Below are 20666 nucleotides of genomic sequence, written 5' to 3'. Positions count from 1 at the left end.
TTACTATTACATATGGGTATAATAATAAAACCGTATAACTCCTTTCTTATGTTGTTACAATGATACCGTTGCGTATTAGTATCATTTTAAATTATTGATAAGGATTGATCCTTTTAATCGAATGATTGATTGATTGATTGATTTTCTTGTTTTTAGGGGCTTTAAGTAATTTACCGCAATTTTTTGAAAATTTAAAAGGAAATTTTAAAACTTTGGAAGATTTAACACAAAACGAAAGAAATAGTTTAATGGTTGGTAAACCAGATCAACCCATAGGTAAGTTACGATCAAAAAAAAAAAATTTTTTTTTTTCAAACAAACGACTCGTATTTAATAATAATAATGATAATAATAATAATAAAAAACGACAAAAAAAAAATGAATATCACCGTTAGTAACTAAATTTTCCGTGATGTACGATAAGAAAATAAATGATTTTTTTAAAAAAAGGAAAGAAACTTAATTTACCGTATATCTCGTTAAAATAAACAATGTGAAAACATTTATTTTGTATTAAAAAAGGAGGGAGGAGGGAGGAAGGAGGGAGGGGAATAAGGTATAATTTGTAGTAGTAGTGGTAGTAGTACACGATCGTGGTGGGTTTATAACAAACGAAAAATATATAAATAAATGTCAATTTATAATAATAATTTTTCATGATAAAATTTTTGTTACGAGTACACCCGTTAATAGAGTTTTCGGATCATCCGGGATTTCCAGTCCAACATCAAGAAACTGTTTTAAGTCTCATGTTTGTGTTGTTCTTTCTGAGGTAGTAGCCGTGACGGGTACTAAAAAAAAACCCGCCACGCGATGCGCAAGGAAGCATAGCCACCACAACCACCACCACCACCACCACCGTAAGCATCCACATTATATTAATGATAATAATTCCATTTAAAACCGAAGCAAAAAAAAAAAATGTGTTTGCTTTACGTGTCATTTTCGTTATTTCAATTTCTTTTATTTATTATAATATATCGAATGAGCGAAAGAAAGAAATAGGCGTTAAATAATTTACTTTTTTAGAAAATAATAATAATAATAGTGTCACGTGTTGATAAATAAGAACTAATGATAATTTATATTTTTCTAACATCTTATTAGCAAATGTCAATACTATTTTAAACATTTATTTTAATTAAGAGTTTTTGTTGTTTCTTATATAAATCCACGTCAAAACACTTTTTAAAAAAAAAGTTTTCTGCTTTAGGTATCAAATCCCTCCTCTCTTACTTTAAAAAAAAAAAAAAAAAAAAAAAAAAAATTTAAAGCCTCGACATTATTAATTAATTAATTTTTTTTTTGAAGTCTCTACGTCAATGAAATATAAATAAAACATTTCACACACACGCATTATTATCATTATTAATATATATATTTATATATAGAAAATTTGATATTTCACGCTGGGTTTATTGTGTTCGAAGCACACACACAAAAAGAATAATAATAATAAATAAATAAATCTCGGATATATATAACAATAACAGACAATGGATAATAATATTATAACTGTAATAGTACAATATTATTATAGAAAAAATCGAGTGCGGGTGTGCGGGTTAAATACACAACAAGTATTATTTATCGTGTTAAAAAAAAAAAAAAATCGTAAACATATGCAAAAAAATTTTTTTTATGTACGTATACATAAATAAATATCTCGAGGGCATTAATTAAGTAAACTATCCAACCTTTTCTTAAAAATTATTATTATTATTATTATTATTATTATTATTATTATTATTATTATTATTATTTATAGCTCTTATAAGTTTTCTTTTGTGTGATATAAATCATAAATAATATTTACTAATTACATCCTCCTACAAAAAAAATACTCCACGTGTTTTATTTATTTTATATATATATTGAAATACGAACGCCATAACGCATCGTATATCTTATTTTCGTGAAAATGTCAAATAATAATAATATTAATTAATAAAATAATTTATTTATTTATTTATTTATTTATTTACAGAACAGGAAACGAGAATTTATCGTCCACCGGCTACGGCAGCTTTTTTACACGCAATAAGAAATCAAAGGCCGGCACATAAAATAAAAAATTTCGAACCTTCTTCGTCGTTTCGTATAGTAAACCGTTACGGACCTGGATTAGGATTGTCGAACCTTGGAAGGAAACGTTCATGAATTTTCTTTTCCTTTTTTTTTTTTTTCTCGGTAGAATAAAATAGAAGAATAAACAAACGAACGCGAGTTATATGTTTTTTATTCTCCTTCCCCTTCCCTCCCTTCCCCCCACCCCTCAACCTCACTCCTTCTTTTATTTTTCCTTTTAATAATTAATTAATTAATTTTGTTTATAAATTATTTCGATTAATAAATATAAATTATGTTTTAAAATAATAAATAAAATTTTCTTTTTTTTTTTTGTATCATTACCGGCGCCATTTTTTTATTTATTACGATTCTTAACCGAAAAAAATCATTTATGTAAGTATTTCTATTCTAAAATTTTCTTTTTTTTGTTTAATTAGGTATACGTTTATAACGTAATTAATTAAATTTGTTAATTACGCTAACATTTTTTACAATAATAATAATAATAATAATAATAATAATATCAATTATGTAAAAAAAAACTTTTTTTTTTTTAGTCGGAAAATTATTTCTTAATTTTTTTTTACATATGAGAAATCAAGCGATTATATTATTTCACACATAAACAAAATATTTTTATAATTATTAATTATTTAAACATAAAACAAACGTTTGTCAATAATTTCGTAAATAATAATAATAATAATATGGGAGGATTAGGATAAAAACTTACAATTAAAGGATTTAGGATACAAACCTACCAAAAAAGGTTCGTTTGTTAGTTAAGAGAATCCATCAATTTTTCGGAAAATTTATAAAAATCGATCGAAAAAATAATAATAATAATAATTTTGTTGTTTGAAAAGAAGTTCAGGTATTGTGAACAATTGTTAAAGGCCTAATAATTGCATTGTTTATGAAAACCGGTAAACTAAATATTAGGTACTCGAGTAGTAGGTAGTAGGTAGTAGTAGGATTAGTACAAGTTTTGTTCTCTTAGTATGAAGTTTAAATAATAATAATAATAATAATAATTTTTTTAAATGTTATAGTATCATATTTTTTAGTTCGTTGATAAGAGTCGATGATAATGAATAAACCCAATCATGTTTTTTTTAACAAATATTTTCATATTATTTTTAGTTTTTTTACATACGAAACAAGTATTATTTTTATTTATTTATTTATTTTAATTATTTGTAATAAATAAACGCGCGCACACGCACACACGCACCCAAGTTAAAAAAAATTTTAAAAATAAAAAAGGGGGTTTGTTTGTTTTTTTTTTTTCCAGGATTTTACATTCGACGATGATTTTAATAAAAAAAATGGCGGCTTTTTTGATATGGAAAATGAAAAATTATTAAATTTTTTGATGAAACCTTTCGGACCGTGGTGGAAAAATAACGGTAATAAAAATAATTTTAACGTTTTTTACCTAAAATAACTTGACAACTAAAATTTTTTTTTGGTAAACTATAAAACGGTGTCAAACTCTCTCTCTCTCTCTCTTTCTTTCTTTCTAACGGCTTTATTAATTATTATATTTTCAAATGTAAAAATTTACGACAAGAAAAACGTTATAAAAAAAATTATTTTTATACTTCAGGGACTCCTTTTATATATTATAACCTAATAATAATAAAAAAAAAATACTTATGAGTTTTTTTTAATATGAGTTTTTCTAGAAAATTCTATTGTTTAGATAAAGAAGCCACAGATTTATTAACGTTCGCATAAAAGAATTTTTTCAAGTTGCTACGAATTTTAAATTATATTAAACACGTTTTTGTAAATAAATAAATAATAATGATTTCCGTACCGGGTGATCCTACAAACATTTACCCATAATTCCGGTTTAAAATTAAAGATTTTAACCGGAAGTAACAACAACCGAATCGATTTATCGAATTGTGAATGAAAAGAAACAAAAAAAAAAAAAAAAAAATTGTTTTTACTGACCGGATGTGGTATACGTATGGCAAGGCCATAACTTTAAAACGTTTTTTTTTCCCTAACGTATTTTAAAAAGGGGAAACTCAATACCTGATTTTAAAAATTTTTTATTAATTAATACTAATTAAAATTAACCATCGTGATTTGATACGTCCTCATTATTATTAATAATAATTATTATTATTAATAAAATTATTAATAATAATTATAATAATTTATAAAAAATTTGTCTGCTTTCAGATGTCGAATACGCGACGGTCAAATTACAAATTTTTTTTAAACGTGAAAAAAATAAAAATTTATTAAATTTAAATTTTCCGCGCGAAAATGAAAAAAAAAAAAAAAATTTTATTAAATTAAATCTTCGACCCGAAAGGGATTCATCATCATCATCATCATCATCGAATCTTGACGTTAATTTTAAATATTTAATTAAATTTGATAATTCGACTCGATTTGTTGGTAAAAAAAATATTAATAAATATAAAAAATGTTTTTACTCTCAAAACGACCACGAGATAAAAGCATTTATTGATGTTTGCGATGGATTAGTGAGTACAATAACATTTAATCGATTATTATTATTATTATTATTATTATTATCATTATTATTATTAAAATGTATAATTAAAAACTTTTATTTTTATTAAATTTTTGAATAGCCAACTAATTGATTTTCAATGATAAATTAATAATTAAAATTTAAATAGTTTATTTAAATTTTTTCTGTTTTGAATGATGAGGTCAAATTAAAATTACAATAATTATTAAAAAAAAATTATCATTATTATTATTATTATTATTATTATTATTATTATTATCATTATTATTATTATTATTATCATATCGGTGAAGGACTTTGAAATTAAATTGTATAAATATAATTTTCTTCTTTTTTTTCCAGAATGGATTCGTTCTGAGTGAAAATAAATTATTTTTCATCAGGCCATTATTATTAAATAATTCATCGGAAAATACTCATTTGATAATTAAAATTAATAATAATAATAATATTAATAATAATAATAATAATAATAAAGAAAATGAAGAAAAAGGAGTTAGAAGAAATGACACGTCGATATATAATAAAAGAAAAAAAAGATCTTATTATCAAAGGAAAAACGTTAAGGTGGAAACGGCCATTTTTATCGATAGAGACCTTTATAGGCACATGGAAAATAATTTTCCAAACGACACCGAAAGAAATTTATTTAGATTCGTTTTGGCTATGATAAATGCCGTAAGTGTGCGTGTGCTTGTGCGTGTGTGCACGTGCGCGAATAATTTTTTTTTTTTTTTTTTTAAATGAAATTTATTTCCATTGCGATTAATTCGGATTTACATAAATTCAGGTTCAATTGCTGTATCATGATTCCTCGTTAGAATTTAACGTTAGTTTTGTTTTGAAAAGACTGGAAGTACTCTATACCGACCCACCGGAATTGCAAAGATCTCACGACATTGATAGATATTTAAATAATTTTTGTTCTTGGCAAGAAAAAGAAAACGCGTTGAAAAATAATAATCCTTCGTTGCATTGGGATCATGCTCTAATGTTAACCGGATTGGATTTATATGCCATTGGTAAAAGTGGAAAACTATCAAATCAGGTACTAGGTGAGTAGTATGCAGTGTATTACTCGTACTAAGGAAAGGAAAAATGTATTTAACGGATTGAAATAATTTTAAAGGTTTGGCACCCGTGGCGGGAATGTGTAAACCATCGAGTAGTTGTACTGTTAATGAAGGTTTACACTTTGAAAGCGTTTACGTCGTTGCCCATGAAATAGGACATAAGTAAGAAACATGCTACCATGTTTAATTTCTTTTTTCTCCTCTCAAAACTAACAAATTTTATGAAATTTTAGTCTTGGTATGAGACACGATGGGCCATCAGCTGATAATGAATGCGATCCTAGTTCGCATATAATGTCACCGACTTTGGGAAGTGGAAAAAGCACTTGGTCGCCTTGCAGTAACAGATATTTGGGACAATTTTTAGAGTAAGCAGAAGAAGAAGAAAAAATAATTTTTAAAAACTACTAAAATTTATAAAAAATTTAATATTTTTTTTAGGAGTTCGCAAGCAAAATGCCTTTTCGATACATCTGAAGTAGAATTGGATCATTCAGAAGGAGGAAAACTCCCAGGGGAAAGATTCGATGCCGATCAACAATGTTAGTATTTAAAATTTTAAAAACCTAAATTTATCATTTTAGTTTAACTGCTAAAGTTCAATTTGTGATTTTAGGCATGTTAAAATATGGAAAACTTAGCGAAAGGTCACCGACGCAAAACATAGAAGAAATTTGCAGGGATTTACGATGTACCAAAGAACGATATACCTGGACATCTCATCCCGCTTTGGAAGGCACAAAATGCGGTTTAAATAAAGTAAACGATTACACTAAAAAACAGTCATTCCTATTATCATTATTATTTATGAAAATTCTGTAACCGTTACGATAATATCCGTTTACAGTGGTGCCGTTTTGGTCGTTGCATATATAAAGAACAAGAAGAAATGTTTGAAAGAATAACAGATGGCGGTTGGAGTTCATGGAGTTCTTATTCGGATTGCGCTTCAGCGTGTCTTTTAGGAAACAGTTATAACGAAGTAGGGAGTACTGGGATAACAATAGTATCTAGAACTTGCAACAATCCGAGGTATTCTATAAAAAAAAAAAAGAAAGAAAAAAGTGTCATGATCGCCTAGTTTAATACTTTTTAGTTTTTTTTTCAAAAAAAAAATTTAATTTTAGACCTCAAAACGGTGGAAGAATTTGTAAAGGAAACGATAAAAAGTATAAAACATGTGAAGCGATACAATGCTCTAACGTTCCACCTTTAACAGTAAAAGAATTTTCCGAGCAAATATGTCGAAGAGGAAGAGAAGTTGATAAAAATTTAATTGGTGTGGGATTTCAAAAAAATGATTCAAACGGTATTTAAAAGGCCCGCGCAGCTGCAGATTTCAGGAAAAGATGCATTTAATCCTAAAAGGTTTAATTTTTGTCTTAGCCGAAGAAGCTTGTACGGTCTGGTGTCGTCTTTTTAATGGGGGAGCAACAAGTAAGGGATGGGTTTACCCTGACGGAACCTCTTGTCGTACCAGTACGCCAACGAATAATCCAATGTTTTGCGTTTCCGGAAGATGTGAAGTAAAAATGAATGATATTTAATAATAAATAAAATTCCAATTATTGAAAGAAAGGCACGAGTAACGGATTCAAAATTTTTGTAAAGAATTTAACCGAGAAAAATTTTTTTTTTTTTTTTTTTTTTTTTTCAGGAATTTCACTGTCATCCTGGAAAAGAATCGACGTTTGTCGCGTCCGAAAAATTCTGCAAACCTGAGTTCACTCAAATACCAATTTCTTATACGAGTTGGAAACCGATAGGCCCTTGTCGATACAATTGTATAACACCCGCCACGGGTTTGAGAGTATTAAAAAGAGGGACTAAATATAATATTCAACTCTGTCAATCATTGGTAACAAAAAGAAAATTGTTTACACTTAAAAAAATCTGCGGAAAAAATTCAAAAAATTAAATGGTTTGTTTTAGAATTGTAATAAAAAGACGACATTTTTCGAGTATGCAACGAGTCTTTGCAGTCGATATAAATCACGTGTTAAAAAAATTTCTGGATTAGGTACTCAACTAGCAGCAACATTAGGTACGGTAATTTTTTTCCTAATAAACTTATCGTGATGGCTTACAAAAATTAAACATGTCATCTCAAACTGCAGAAGATCCTGATCGACCGTGTCATGTAGCATGTCAAGACGAAAACGTATCGCACAGGTTTTATCTTGTTACGGGTGAGGATGGTTGGTTTCCTTTTGGTACCGATTGTAGTCGCGGAACGGTAGGGAAAAGAGCTTATTGCGTTAGTGGAAAATGTTTGGTAAGTAAGCAAATAAACACGAAAGACGTGGTCATTTAAGTCATTTAAGTCGATAATTTAAAAAAAAAATTTTTTTTTAGGAATTCGGGAAAAACAACATGCCTAAAATGGAAAGCAAATTGACGTTTTTAAACGTTAGAAGAAAAAGAAGTTTTGATTTGCAAAATAAAACAGTAACAGCTACGGTAGACTCGTTGGCCGTTCAAAAATTAATTGAAATTTTAAATGAAGGTAAAACCGATTTTTTGAAAACAGCAATCTTAAATTAAATTTTGTTCAAAAAAAAAAAAACTATTATGTTGCAGGAGAAAGTCAGTATTCAAATTTTACTCCTCTAACCATAGATTTCGAAAATCCCATACACGTAAAACCAGAATGGGAAAATATGAGATCAATTTTAAAAAGCAATGAATCGAATAATTAATAAAAATACAAAAAAAATTATTTTTAAATAACTAACTATTAAAAAAAAAAAATCGATTTTAAGTTTAGTTTTCAAGCCTTATCCTTAAATAAAATTCATAAAAATTTTTTTTCTAAAACTTAAACGAAAAAAATATGTAGGGATTCTATTTGAACATATAAAAAAAAAATTAAAAAATAAAAATTGAAAATAAACTTACCCTTTTTTGTTTTTCCCCTTATAACCATTTTTAAATCATCTGGAGCTGATGCGAGAATATTTTTTCATTATTTCTTGTAAACTTCCTGAATTTGTTACAAAATCAATCCATAAAAGTGCATTTTTTCTATCACTTTTTCTAACCAAAGTCTAACAAAAAAAACATAAAAATAATTATGGCATATGCATACATATTATTTGCTTATTAAATCATAGCGACATAATTTAAAGTGTAAACTTACTTTGGCTTCTAAATATTTATTGAGAAGTCGTTTAATCTTTCTAGATAATTCATCATTTTTTTCAACACATTTTTGAAATACCATGAAAAGATCGACTGGTATTAATAATATTTGATTTGTGGGTCCACATAATATATTTTTAAATATGGATTTTACAGACAATTGCCTAAATTAAATTAAATTTAATTTAAGAATCGTGTAATTAATTAAATTTAAATTTTATGGTGTTAAAATTCATTAAAAATTGAAATGTTAAATGCTCGACACATTTTTCAGTTTTTAAAATTTAAACTTTTTTTATTAAATTATACTTACAATTCATTTCTAAACTTGTGAGTTATGTAAATTGAATCATCATTTGATTTTCTTGTTAACTTTAATAAATTAACATAAGTTAAATTCTCCTCATCATTGGTATTTTCTTTATTACTTAACAAATCATTAATTTCATTTAAAAACGAATGACCATTTTCTTTTAAAGTTTCATTAAATTTCTGCTCTTTTAATTCGAAATTTCTAACATTATTGATACAATGTGTTTTATATTCATCGATAAATGAAACTGACTCCTTTTGTAAATCTTTATAATTTTTTATACTTTCAATTTGTTTAGATAAAATATCTAACAAATCATTATTTTTTGCATTGTTGTCTTCAATGTACTCTTTAAAAGTACTTAATTTAAACAAATATTCATTACTTAAATCTAAAAAAAAAAAAAATAATTTACTGTTTTAGCATAGATAGAATTACTACCCATAACTTTTCAAATATAGCTTAAAGTATTATGAAAGAAAATAAAGCATATTCAATTATAAAAAAAAACTTGCCTTTTTCTTTCGATAAGTAATTATTTAATATTTCTTGAGTTTTGAGAGTGATTAATTTTCCTAATTTTTCACTTAATTCCAATTCCAATTTATTCACTAATTTTTTTAAAGTGTTTAGATTTTTGTCATGAGTAATATTTGAAAAATTTAATTGATCTGTACCAATCTTCGGCATATTTAAATTTTTAAATTTATTATTAAATAATTCACTTATTTCTGTAAGTTTATTTTGTTTACCTATTAAAGCTCTGTAATAATAATATAAAGTCATTAAATTAGAATTTTAAAATCATTTTTTTTATATTTATGAGAAAATAATTTATAAATAACATACCCTTTGGATAAAGCCAATAAAGTTTCGCTAATTTTTAAATTTTCTTCCATTTTGTTTAAAAATTGAATTTGATTTTTTCGATGAAAATTTTCATTATGTGGTAAATTGTAATTATCAATATTACAAAAAATTCCATTTTCTTTTTCAAGTAAGGACTGATAATTAGTTCCTTGTATTAAAATATTCGGTTCCTTTAATAATAACTCATTGAGATTTTCAACAGCCGCATCAAACAATTCATTTGTTTCATAGCATTTTTCCTTGATTATATTGAGTTCATTTTTCCAAAAATTATTTTTTTCAGCAGTTTTATTAAATATTTTGTTCACCTCAGTTTGAACTTGCCTACAGAAGTGCAAAATTTATGAATGCAATTTATGTTTCTATAATTTTATAAAAATTAATTACAATTATACTTACGCGATATTTTGTAAAACATCATTTAAACTTCTGTTGGTTTCTTTTAAATCCTCCAAATCTTCCACCATTAAATTACTAATGTAATCTGCATCTAATGTTTGTAGTTCATCAAAAGAAATTTTGTTAGTAGAAAGAACAAAATCCACTTCTGTTAAACTTGGTACCATATTATTTTTTTCAAGTTCAAAATAATGCATTTCTTCTACTTTGGTAAGAGCATTTTCAGAGGTTATATTATCTATTATCCAATCGAAAAAAAAACTAATGTCCTCGGGAACATTTTCAAATAAGCCATCAAAACTTTTGTCCGGAAATTGATTTAAATCAATATCTATCGCCGACAAAAGCGATAAAAAATTCTTATTTTGTACACTTAAAGCCATGAATTACAATAATAAAATAAATATAATTACTTAAATTAACGAAACTTGTGATGTATACAAATAAACCGTTGCTCATTCGTACGTTGGCAATAAGTCTAAAGGCGGAGAAATTCGATCGTCTTGTTGCACTGAAAACAAAGGTATTCTACTCTTGTCAATTCTATAATTATTTATTGAGTAATATAAATTTAAGTTTAAAATATTTTTTTTAAAATTTAATATAATTATATTTCCTGTAGTTTTACTGCATTTAATTTCTTTAATAATAATCCTTTTGAGAAAGTCAAGATAAATATAAATAATAATAAATTAATTTAAAATAACCAGCAAAATATCTCTTCACACATATTCATCAAAATATTTATACACTTTTTCAAATTGAATAAAAAATTTAGTATATTAAGAAAAACTTTTCTTATTATTTCTTTAAATGTTATTAAATAAAATTTGAAATGAATTAGTTTTTGTAATTTACAAAACATTTACAAAATAAAAAAATTTTTTTCATTTAATAAATTTTTATTAATATTTATTAATCATATATTAAAATGCTTATCATTCTATAATTATTTTATTTTATTTACATAATAATAATAATAATTTTTGGCAACTCTTTAAGAGTGTACATACAATCTTTTTTCTTAATTAAAAAAAAAAAAAAAAAAAATTAAAGTAAAGTAAAATCTACATAAAAAATAAATTATTTTCTCTCAAATTAAGTTCAAAAATAAAATAAATACTTTTTTTTTTCTTTCTTAAATATATATTTATGTATATATATATATAAATTTGATTATTATTATTATTATTTACTTTTTTTATTTTTTCTAATAACAATAAAAGTTTTATTTTTAATTTTTTATTTAGGACTAACATCTTACTTTATTATAAAAAGCTTATACTGACTAGAAATGTTAATTTCGATCATTAATTTAATTTAATTTTAAAGAATGTATAAAATAATTAATCCACTCCTCAATTAAAAAAAAAAAAAAATTTCATTTTCAATTTTTTTTTTTTTTTTTTTTTTTCACAACCAAATTAAACAACAACTTAAATATTAAAAATAATACACATTACACAAATATATTTATTATTATTATTATTATTACTTTTATAAAAAAAGCACAATAAGCTTTGTTAATTTAATTTCTATTGTATAATTTTATATTTTAATAAATATATTATTTATTTATATATATATAAATTTTCAAATATTTATGTATCCATTAAGAAAATACATTTTAGACCGTAATTAATAAAAATCTCTTTTGTTGCAAGTAATAATAATAATAATAATAATGCATGTGCCTTTTTTTATATTAAATTCGCTAAAAAAATTTTTTTCGTTTTACCAATTAATTAATTAATTAATTAATACAACTAATTAAAATCAGATCTTCATCAAAAAATAAAAAATAATTTTAAATTTTTCCCGCTTTTTTTTCAATAATAATAATAATAATTTTTGTTACTTTAAGCATAAATACAAGGAAATCATTTATTTATTTATTTCTTTTCTCTAATAAAAATTTAATTAATAATATCATTATTAAAAATTCATATTAATTTATTTTCGAGTATACTTTATATATATATATCTTTGATTTCGTTAATTAATAGGCTGAAACTTTTAAAAAAAAAGTTTTTAATCAGTTGGCGGAATAATAATTTGATACATTCATTACAAAAGAAAAAATAATAATAATATTCGGTTAATTAGTAATAATAATAATAATAATAGAGAGCAAAATATTGATTCTCACAGACTGGACGGAATTGCCAAAAAAAGAAAGGCAACTTTTTAATAAGCAAAACACGTACAATATAATAATTAATTAATTATTTGTTTTAAATAATTGAGTTTTAAAATTCTTCGTACATCGAGAGACAAAAAAAAAAAAAAATCTATATCAATATTTAATTGACCTTGATTGTTTTTACTCAGAAACCACCAACTGATTTTTTTTTTTTTTAACATTTATGCAAAATGACATTTAAATATAGACATTTTCAATGAGGTTGAGAATTACCATTTTGTTGATAACTGGCATCCAAACTGCTCGAACTATCTATACTGTATCCTGCAATGCTATCTGGGCTCTGAAGGCTTGCGGCATATAATGGATTAACCGGAGCACGATTATCAAAATGAGTACTGTCATAAACATTGTTACTCTAGAAAAAATTAATTTAAAATTAATTTCCTGATATTAAGCCTAGCGTGTGTGTGTGTGTGTGTGTCAATGTCGAATTAATACTGATGTAAATATAAATAATCCTTTTAATAGTTTTAACAATTAAAAAATTATGTAACTGACTTGGTAAATGCAATCAGAGTCAGTCTTCAAGGACGAGAACGACTGTTGATGTGGTAAAGAGACATTGTCTTCCTCCATGGCGTCGTCTACTTGAGCCTTGTACGAAAACATAATTGTAGGCTGGGTAATACTAAAAAAAATTATTTTATGTAATTAATATATACATATATATGTCATTTATAAAAAAAAAAAGTTTAATTTATACCTGAAAAATTCGTTAAGGAAAGCATGAAAGACAAGAGGAGTAAACATGGTGAAATATATGCAAGAAGTGGCATCGACCATACAAAGGCCAGAAACGTAACCGCCATAATACAGCAAACCACTTCCAATAGTTTGGACAACATCCAAAAGAGCAAGGAAAAATATGTACAAGTAAAATGAATGCCTTGCTGTAATTTTTAAAAATTTTCATTAATTCAATTTAATCCTAATACTGTTAAAAGTATTTAAATTATAGCTAAAAGAATAATAAATTCGAAAGTAAAAATTTACGACTTACTCGGTAAAACTATTCTTTCTCTTAATTTTGTCCAAGGCAATATTAAAACCAAAAAGTATGCCTAAAAGAAATATACACATATATAATAATAATAATTTAATAGAAATTACTTATTTATTTAAAATAATATATATAAGACTTCTTAGACTTGAAATTAAATTAAACTTACAATTGCAAAAATGAAAGATGTAATAAACCAGAAAAGCATTCCACCATGTTTGAAAACGCTATTATTTCCAAATGTAAAAGTATCAGGAGAAATTACTTCTAATGTACCCTGAGTGATAGAAAAAGCAAGAGAAATAAAAGAAGTAGCTAGAAGAACATAACGAATGCTACTTCTACTGTCTAAGTGACCTAAAGTAACAATAAAAAATAAAAATAAATCATATTTTTGTTCATTTCCAGTTCAAAAACTTTATAAAAAAGATTTGATAATACTGGTACCCACCGAAAGCTAGGCCAAAAATGACAACACACATTTCTGTTGACAGCATGAAAAACCTAACAATAACCCACAGAATTTTATCTGTGTAACCTCCTGAAATCATTGCTGCACTTAAGGTCATGGAAACACAGCATCGTATTAAACTTATTAAAACATTAACTAAAACCTAAAGATAACAAAAGGGTGAACAAAGGAAAACATTTAAAAAAAAAAAAAAAAAAAAAGAACAAAAGAAAATTTACCAATCCGTAAAAAGTAATAAATATTGGACTACTTGTAGCTCGAAGTTTTAAACGTGCTCTGTTGAATCGAGCGATTAAAAGCAATAAAAATAGTAGATTTGGTACAAATATAATAACATCCCAAGCTTTAATTCTAAAATTAAGAAAACATAAAAATTAATAAAGGAAAAGTCATGATTCAGCATGAAATGTAATAAAAATGTAAATTTCAATAAGTTATCAAACAATAAAAAAAAAAAAATTATCCACCAAACAAAAACTTAATTATTAAAAACTAATTACCTTGAATTTCCTATTTCAATGTACAATATTTGTTCACAAAAGTGATAATTTAGATCTGATGAGTTTCCATACATTTTTCTTGAATTTTGAATAATAACCTCTGCCATTTCTCAATAGTACATTAATTCTAAAACAAAAATTGAAAACAATGAGTTTGTTTTATATTTTATAGATAATACAATAGTTTTAACAAATTTAACGTTAAAAACGAAAGTGTATTACTCAATAATTTACAAATGTTGGCAAAACCATTTAAAGACAAAAAAAAAAATACTAAAATTTTTTTTTTAAAAACTTGTACAATATGATTTACAATAATATTGATGAAAAATTTTGGACTCACAATAAAATTCTCGAGTAATAATTCAAGTAATTTTTAATTCAAAATTTATTTTTTTCTTTTTTAAACAAAACTAGAAAGCTTCAAATAAACGAAATTACGTAAAAAAACAATATTAATACGACATCAAAACTAATGAGCGAAAGTGAAACATAAGGAGACTTATAATGATTTTGTAATTTAATGTGACAAAAAAAAATTAATTTTAAATAATACTTACCATTTGCTTACGAAAATTTCACAATTACGCATATTTATTTGTTAATAACAAAACTTAATAAAATAAAATTAAAACGAAATAAAAGTCATAGTCATAATTCCGTATGTAATAACTAAACTTTTACAAAACCAAGTACATTCTGTTTTTTATTTAAGGTATAATAAAGGAGGCAACAAGTCGAATTTATTTCTGCGCAGAATTAAAGGATATTAATTAATTTTAGGAGGCCCTTTAATCTTTGCTTTTTGGGATGTTGTGTTACGGGGGAAAAAAAAAAAAATCAATAAAAAATCAGTTTCCCATTTATCGTTCCATTTAAGTTTCTTTTTTGCAAAATTATTAAAAAGAAAATAATAATAATTTACTTTCGTGCTTGCTTTCTCATAGTATATTCCTTAAACATAACTAAAAGTTACAAGAATAACCGATTTAAAAAACAAAAAAAATTCAAAACAAAAAATCATATCAAAAAGTAATTTTATTATTAAAACAATTAATGTAGTATATGAATAAATAATAATAATAATAATAAAAGCACTACATAAATACTAATTCCAAACTATTATAAAATAAAATACAATGATTTTGTAAAAAAAACATAAAACAGTCATGTTAATAAGTTAAATAAATAAAAATATAATACATTGATGATGATTCTCCTTATTAAAAAATAAAACCATTTCACAAAACTAAATTACTAATAACTAACTTTATCAAAAAAAAAAACTAATAAACCACTAAAAATGATAACAATTAAAATTTTACGAAAGAGAAAAAAGAATTTTAAAAAAAAAAAAAAAAACTTTTTAACCGTTTTTTAGATTTATTTTACGGATGAATTTTTTATTATTATATATAATTATATAAATTTATTTCTTATTTTGTGAAGAGAAAAAAATAATTTACATTAAAATAAAAAATCTGCGAACGAAAAAAAAAGAGAGAAAAAAAAAAAGAAAAAAAAAAAAGACGTGCGCGATTTTGACAGATAAATGTAAGAAATTTCATTTTATATTTTTGATTTTTTTCACCATTTTATTATTTCGTTTAGGGACGAAACAAAAATGAGGTAGATAAAATTTTATTAATTAAATAAATAATTTCACTGGTTTCGATTCCTTAAAGGACTTCCCGGACTCATTGGCTCCTGTTTAACTGTGATCGATGTATTTATGGGAGTTGATGTCGGCAACAGAGAACTATTTTTTTTTCCTTTGACTAAAAAAAAATTCAAATTTAATAAAATGATTTAAAATTTAAAAAAAAAAAAAAACTTTTTAGAGGTACCAAAAAAAAAAAAACTTACAAGGAGTCGAAGCCGGTCTTTTCCCACCGATAAAAAGCCTTTTTGGATCATGACCGATTTGTTCTTGTAATTTTTGAATTTTTTTCTTTAAATTTTTTATTTCCAATGTCAACTTTTGATTTTCCTGAAAAATCAAAATCAGATGTTATATCAAATATGAAATTGTATGTACAAAAAAAAAAAAAATTAACGCCGTTAAAAGAAAACAAAACAACTCACTTTTCTTGTTTCTAACAATGTGTTTTTAAGATTAACAACGTGTTGAATTTTTTGCTTGTGATTTCTATGACCCAATTCGGCAGCTTGTTCTAAATGTTGTTTTCTAAGTTGTTCCCTGTCGTTTTCAATAAGCAATCGTTCCGTTTCGTAATGCTCCAATTGTTCTCTGAATGGACCAATCAGGGATTCCAAATCGGAACATCTTTTAGTTAATCTAAAAATAATTATTATTATTTTATTTCATTCTCCTAAAACCTGTAATTTAGAATTAAAATGCAAAAAAAAAAAAAATTTAATAATAATTACTCTTCCAATTTTTTATCTCTGTCTTGCAAAATAGAATGCAACGCATTAAAATCATTTTTCAGACTCGTGTTTTCGTCTTTTGTTTCAGCCAAAACCTTTTCCAACCTTCGACAATTTTCTTTATAATAATTTTTACGCTCTTCTACGTTCAATAAATTTTCACGTTCTTTTCTCAATTTGACATTATCTTCTTTTAGACTTGAATATTCAGAGTCTAAACAACACTTTTCCGCGAATAAACCATCATATTCAATTTTGAGTTTTTTGTACAATTCTTCAACGTCGAGTTTATCATTTCGAATATCATCAACCAATTTTTCATTCATTTCTAATTTTTTCTCGGCAATTTTCAACTCGAAGAGAGCATCGCTTTTTTCACGTGACAAAGTTTTTATTTCTTCTACGAATATTAATTTTTCTTTTTGATACGATTTTTCTGCAGCATCTTTAGCTTCGAGTTCGGCTTCCAAATCCCTAACTTTTCCGTTCAAATTGTCAACTTCGACTTTGAATTTGTTGACTTCCGATTCTAGATTTAATACCTGTTTTAAACAGTTAATAAATTATTTTTTTATTAAAAAAAGTTAATTAAAGTGAAATTGTAAAAAAAAGTTGAAAATTGTACTTTACCTCATTTTTTAGTTGATTATTTATTTCTTTTTCTTCTTTTAAGCAAGAAACTTTTTCATTGAATTCCTCCTGGAGGGAAATTAATCTTTCCTTATCGGCCAAACAATCATTCTCTTTCTCTGCTAATTTTTCTTCTGCGCGTTTTTTTTCCTCTTCCAGTTTTTCTAACGCTTTTTCAACTTTTTCAAGACTAACAGATTGCTCTTCCAATTTTTTTTTTAAATCGGCACTTTCTTTTACTGAGATATCAACAGTTGTTTTTAATATCTCGCAATCCGTAAATAAATTATCGTGATCGTAGGTTTTTCGTTTTAAGTCTTCCGTAAGTTGTTGATTTGATAATTTCAAATTTTTAATTTCCCTCGATAAATTTTGTATCTTTTCTGCGGAATATTTCATGAAAAATTCCAGTTTTTCCGTTAGGGTTTGGCTAATTTGTTCTATTTGATCCAATGTGGCTTTTTCGGTTTCTATCAATTGTAGTTCTTGATTTTTAACTAAATTTTTCATCGTCATGATATGATTTTCTTTTTCGCGTTCCAAGCTCTCATTGCTGCTAATTAAATTTTTAACTTTACTTTCTAATGAATTACAAGTCGATTCTAATTCGTTACATTTCTCCGATAGTTTTTTGTTTTCCGCAAAACATTCATCCAAAGTAGCTTGCAAATCGACTTCAGCTTCGACCATATTTTCATATTTAGTTTTTAAATCATTCTTTTCATTTTCAATTTCTTTAATTTCCGTTAATAAAGATGTATTTTCGGTATTCAATTTCTCTACTTCTTTTTCACTTTCTAACAGCCTTATTCTTAGAGCTTCTAATGATTTGCTTGTATTTCCAGCCACGATTTCAAATTTTCTGCATTGACCCCTCACCATCCTTATTTCTTCATTATACTCGTTAATTGTTTTCTCATGTTCTGCTTTCTTTTCATTAAGTTCTTTAATTAGATTATCGATTTTTACTTGAAGTTCGTAAGTAGTTTTTTCTAATTCATTTTTTTTGGAGCTAAGTTTTTCGTTGAAATTTTTAGATTTTTTGAGTTCTTCACAAGATTTTTTCCATTCATCAACTTTTTTATTTAAATCTTTTCTTAAATGAATAATTTTAGTATCGAGTTCTCCAAGTTTACAACTTAAACGTTCATTTTTACTGAATTCTTCGTTATATTTCGTTGTCATTTTATTTAAACTATCACACTTGTTTTTATTTTCAGAATTCAAAAGCTTTATTTCTTCCAACATTAATCTAATTCTTGAATTTAAACTTTTATTATGAGTGCTGATATTCTTTATTTCTAAATCTTGTTTTTCTATGTACGAAAGCAAATCTTTAACCTCTTCTAGTATTTCTTTATACTGTTCTAATAAAATACTGAATTCTTTATTTTTCGTTTCGATTGTTTGTAAAGAACTTGCTTCAAGTTTTATAATTTTTTTCAAACAATCATCTTGTACATTTTTAACTTTTTCGAGATGTTGGTTTTCTAATTTACAAACTAAATTTGAGAAATTATTTTCAGCTTCTTTTAGTTTTTTTTCCCAGTCGGCCAATGTTTTTAAATGCTTAGCATTTGTCTGATTTAAAATATTTTGTTTTTCATCTAGTTGATTTTGAAGTGAATTTATTTTTTCTGTATTTTCTTGCATTTGAGCCAAAAGTTTTGACTCGTACTCGTTTTGAAGTTGAAGAATTTCTTCGGCATGACTCTTTACGAGTTCGCTTTTTTCAGTCTCTGACAACTCTTTTTCAGATTCAAAAATTTCTTCTTGCGTTATAAGTTTTTTATTTAATTCTTCTAATTCGTTTTTATGACTCTGAACAAGCACCATTTGCTCTTCCTCAAATAATTTTTTATTTTGTTCCATTTCAAACTTTATTTCTTCTATATTATTCATTAAATCTTGATTTTTTTCCTTCAGTTCCAGTGTCTCTTTCGCATGTTTTTCTAAAACATTTTAAAATATTTTTAAAAGAAGTTTTACATGAATTCCTACACAATACTAAGCATAGATATTACAGCTAACCTGTTACAATTATTTAAAAATCTCATTAAATTTATATATTTTTAAATACAATTATTAGTACTAACCTAATTCCATTTTCAATTCTGTTATAGTTTTATTGTGATTTTCACATGCTTCCTTGGTTTCATCCAAACAACTCTGTAACTTTTTCGAAGAAGTTTCAAACTCACATTTTTCAGTCTTTAGTTTTTCAACAGTACGATTTAAATTTGATATTTCAGTTTCTAAACCAAATATAATAGCTTCATTTTTGCTTTTATTCGCATCCAATTCTTTAATTTCACTCTCTAGTGTAGAAATTTTTCCTTGTAAACATTCGATTGAAACTTGATGATTCATTTTTAGTGCATCTTCACTCTGTTGTATTTCATATATTAATTGATCTTTATTCTTTTGTTCTTTTTCTAGCTGTTCAATGGTCCCTTCTAAGCTAATGAGTTTCCTTTCATAATCCAAATTGATTTCTTCTAATTTATTGTTTTTTTCTTCAGCTTCCTTAATTTTCATTTGAAGATCATTATTATTTTCTACCCATTTTTTTTCTTTCTCTTCTAACTCTGTTATTAATGATTGAAGTGCAATGATCTGTTGCTCATAATTTTTATTATTACTCTTAATACACTCTAAATTAGATTTGGCTACTTCTAATTCTGCTATATGTGATTCTAATTTTATTTTTGCTTTTTCATGATTTGATATCTATAAAAAAATTAAATAAGTACCATTTTTTTTAAAATGTATTATTTCGTATTATTGCTGTTAAGTTGTAATGACTTAAAAACCTTGTATTTTAATTTGTATGAATATTGTAAACTATACCTGAATTTTGAGATCTTGAATGTGCCCTTCCAAATCATTTATTGTTTCAGTCTTATTAGAACACTCCACTCTTAAAGCTTTAAGCTCTTCTATTTCTCCTTCACTGTTTAAAAATTCCACATCTTCTGCTTTGAACGAAATTGATTTAAATATGTTTGGATTTGCTTTTTCTGCAGTTCCCAAGCAGTTATGTTTTTTCGGCACATGAGGCTTTTTATTAACAAAAGAAAAAA

At 25.1% G+C, this 20666-nt stretch overlaps 4 protein-coding genes across 4 annotated transcripts in view; 1 reads left to right on the top strand and 3 right to left on the bottom strand.

Moving 5' to 3' along the window:
• Positions 1-5069: 5069 nt before the first annotated feature.
• Phum_PHUM043240 (ADAMTS-4 precursor, putative) lies at positions 5070-8360 on the top strand (the record flags this gene model as incomplete). Its single annotated transcript, XM_002423165.1, has 15 exons — positions 5070-5083; positions 5143-5266; positions 5379-5643; positions 5718-5823; positions 5895-6029; positions 6106-6203; positions 6278-6420; positions 6509-6693; positions 6807-6970; positions 7048-7187; positions 7319-7519; positions 7594-7705; positions 7779-7936; positions 8017-8167; positions 8242-8360. 15 exons carry the CDS (start codon positions 5070-5072, stop codon positions 8358-8360), a joined length of 2115 nt encoding a protein of 704 aa, XP_002423210.1.
• Positions 8361-8594: 234 nt separating this feature from the next.
• Phum_PHUM043230 (uncharacterized protein) lies at positions 8595-10767 on the bottom strand (the record flags this gene model as incomplete). Its single annotated transcript, XM_002423164.1, has 5 exons — positions 8595-8708; positions 8801-8895; positions 9231-9397; positions 9965-10309; positions 10385-10767. The coding sequence occupies 5 exons, from the start codon at positions 10765-10767 to the stop codon at positions 8595-8597; spliced, it is 1104 nt and encodes a 367-aa protein (XP_002423209.1).
• A 2013-nt stretch (positions 10768-12780) lies between these two features.
• Phum_PHUM043220 (Integral membrane protein GPR175, putative) lies at positions 12781-14669 on the bottom strand (the record flags this gene model as incomplete). Its single annotated transcript, XM_002423163.1, has 8 exons — positions 12781-12945; positions 13089-13218; positions 13294-13480; positions 13591-13651; positions 13760-13947; positions 14042-14204; positions 14281-14413; positions 14563-14669. The coding sequence occupies 8 exons, from the start codon at positions 14667-14669 to the stop codon at positions 12781-12783; spliced, it is 1134 nt and encodes a 377-aa protein (XP_002423208.1).
• A 1604-nt stretch (positions 14670-16273) lies between these two features.
• Positions 16274-20666, bottom strand: part of Phum_PHUM043110 (uncharacterized protein) — a gene marked incomplete at both ends in the record, with an annotated part of 5542 nt that continues 1149 nt past the window's right edge. Inside the window, 6 exons of the mRNA XM_002423162.1 lie at positions 16274-16321; positions 16648-16849; positions 16996-17495; positions 17584-19535; positions 19680-20313; positions 20434-20643. Coding sequence (XP_002423207.1) covers positions 16274-16321; positions 16648-16849; positions 16996-17495; positions 17584-19535; positions 19680-20313; positions 20434-20643 — 3546 coding nt within the window. The remainder of the gene's footprint in view (positions 16322-16647; positions 16850-16995; positions 17496-17583; positions 19536-19679; positions 20314-20433; positions 20644-20666) is intronic.

The sequence above is a fragment of the Pediculus humanus genome, genomic scaffold (genome assembly GCF_000006295.1).
Source record: "Pediculus humanus corporis 1103172107393 genomic scaffold, whole genome shotgun sequence".
Lineage (NCBI taxonomy): Eukaryota > Metazoa > Arthropoda > Insecta > Psocodea > Pediculidae > Pediculus > Pediculus humanus.
Note: the sequence above shows the minus strand (reverse complement) of the source record. Positions and strands in the feature narration are given on the sequence as shown.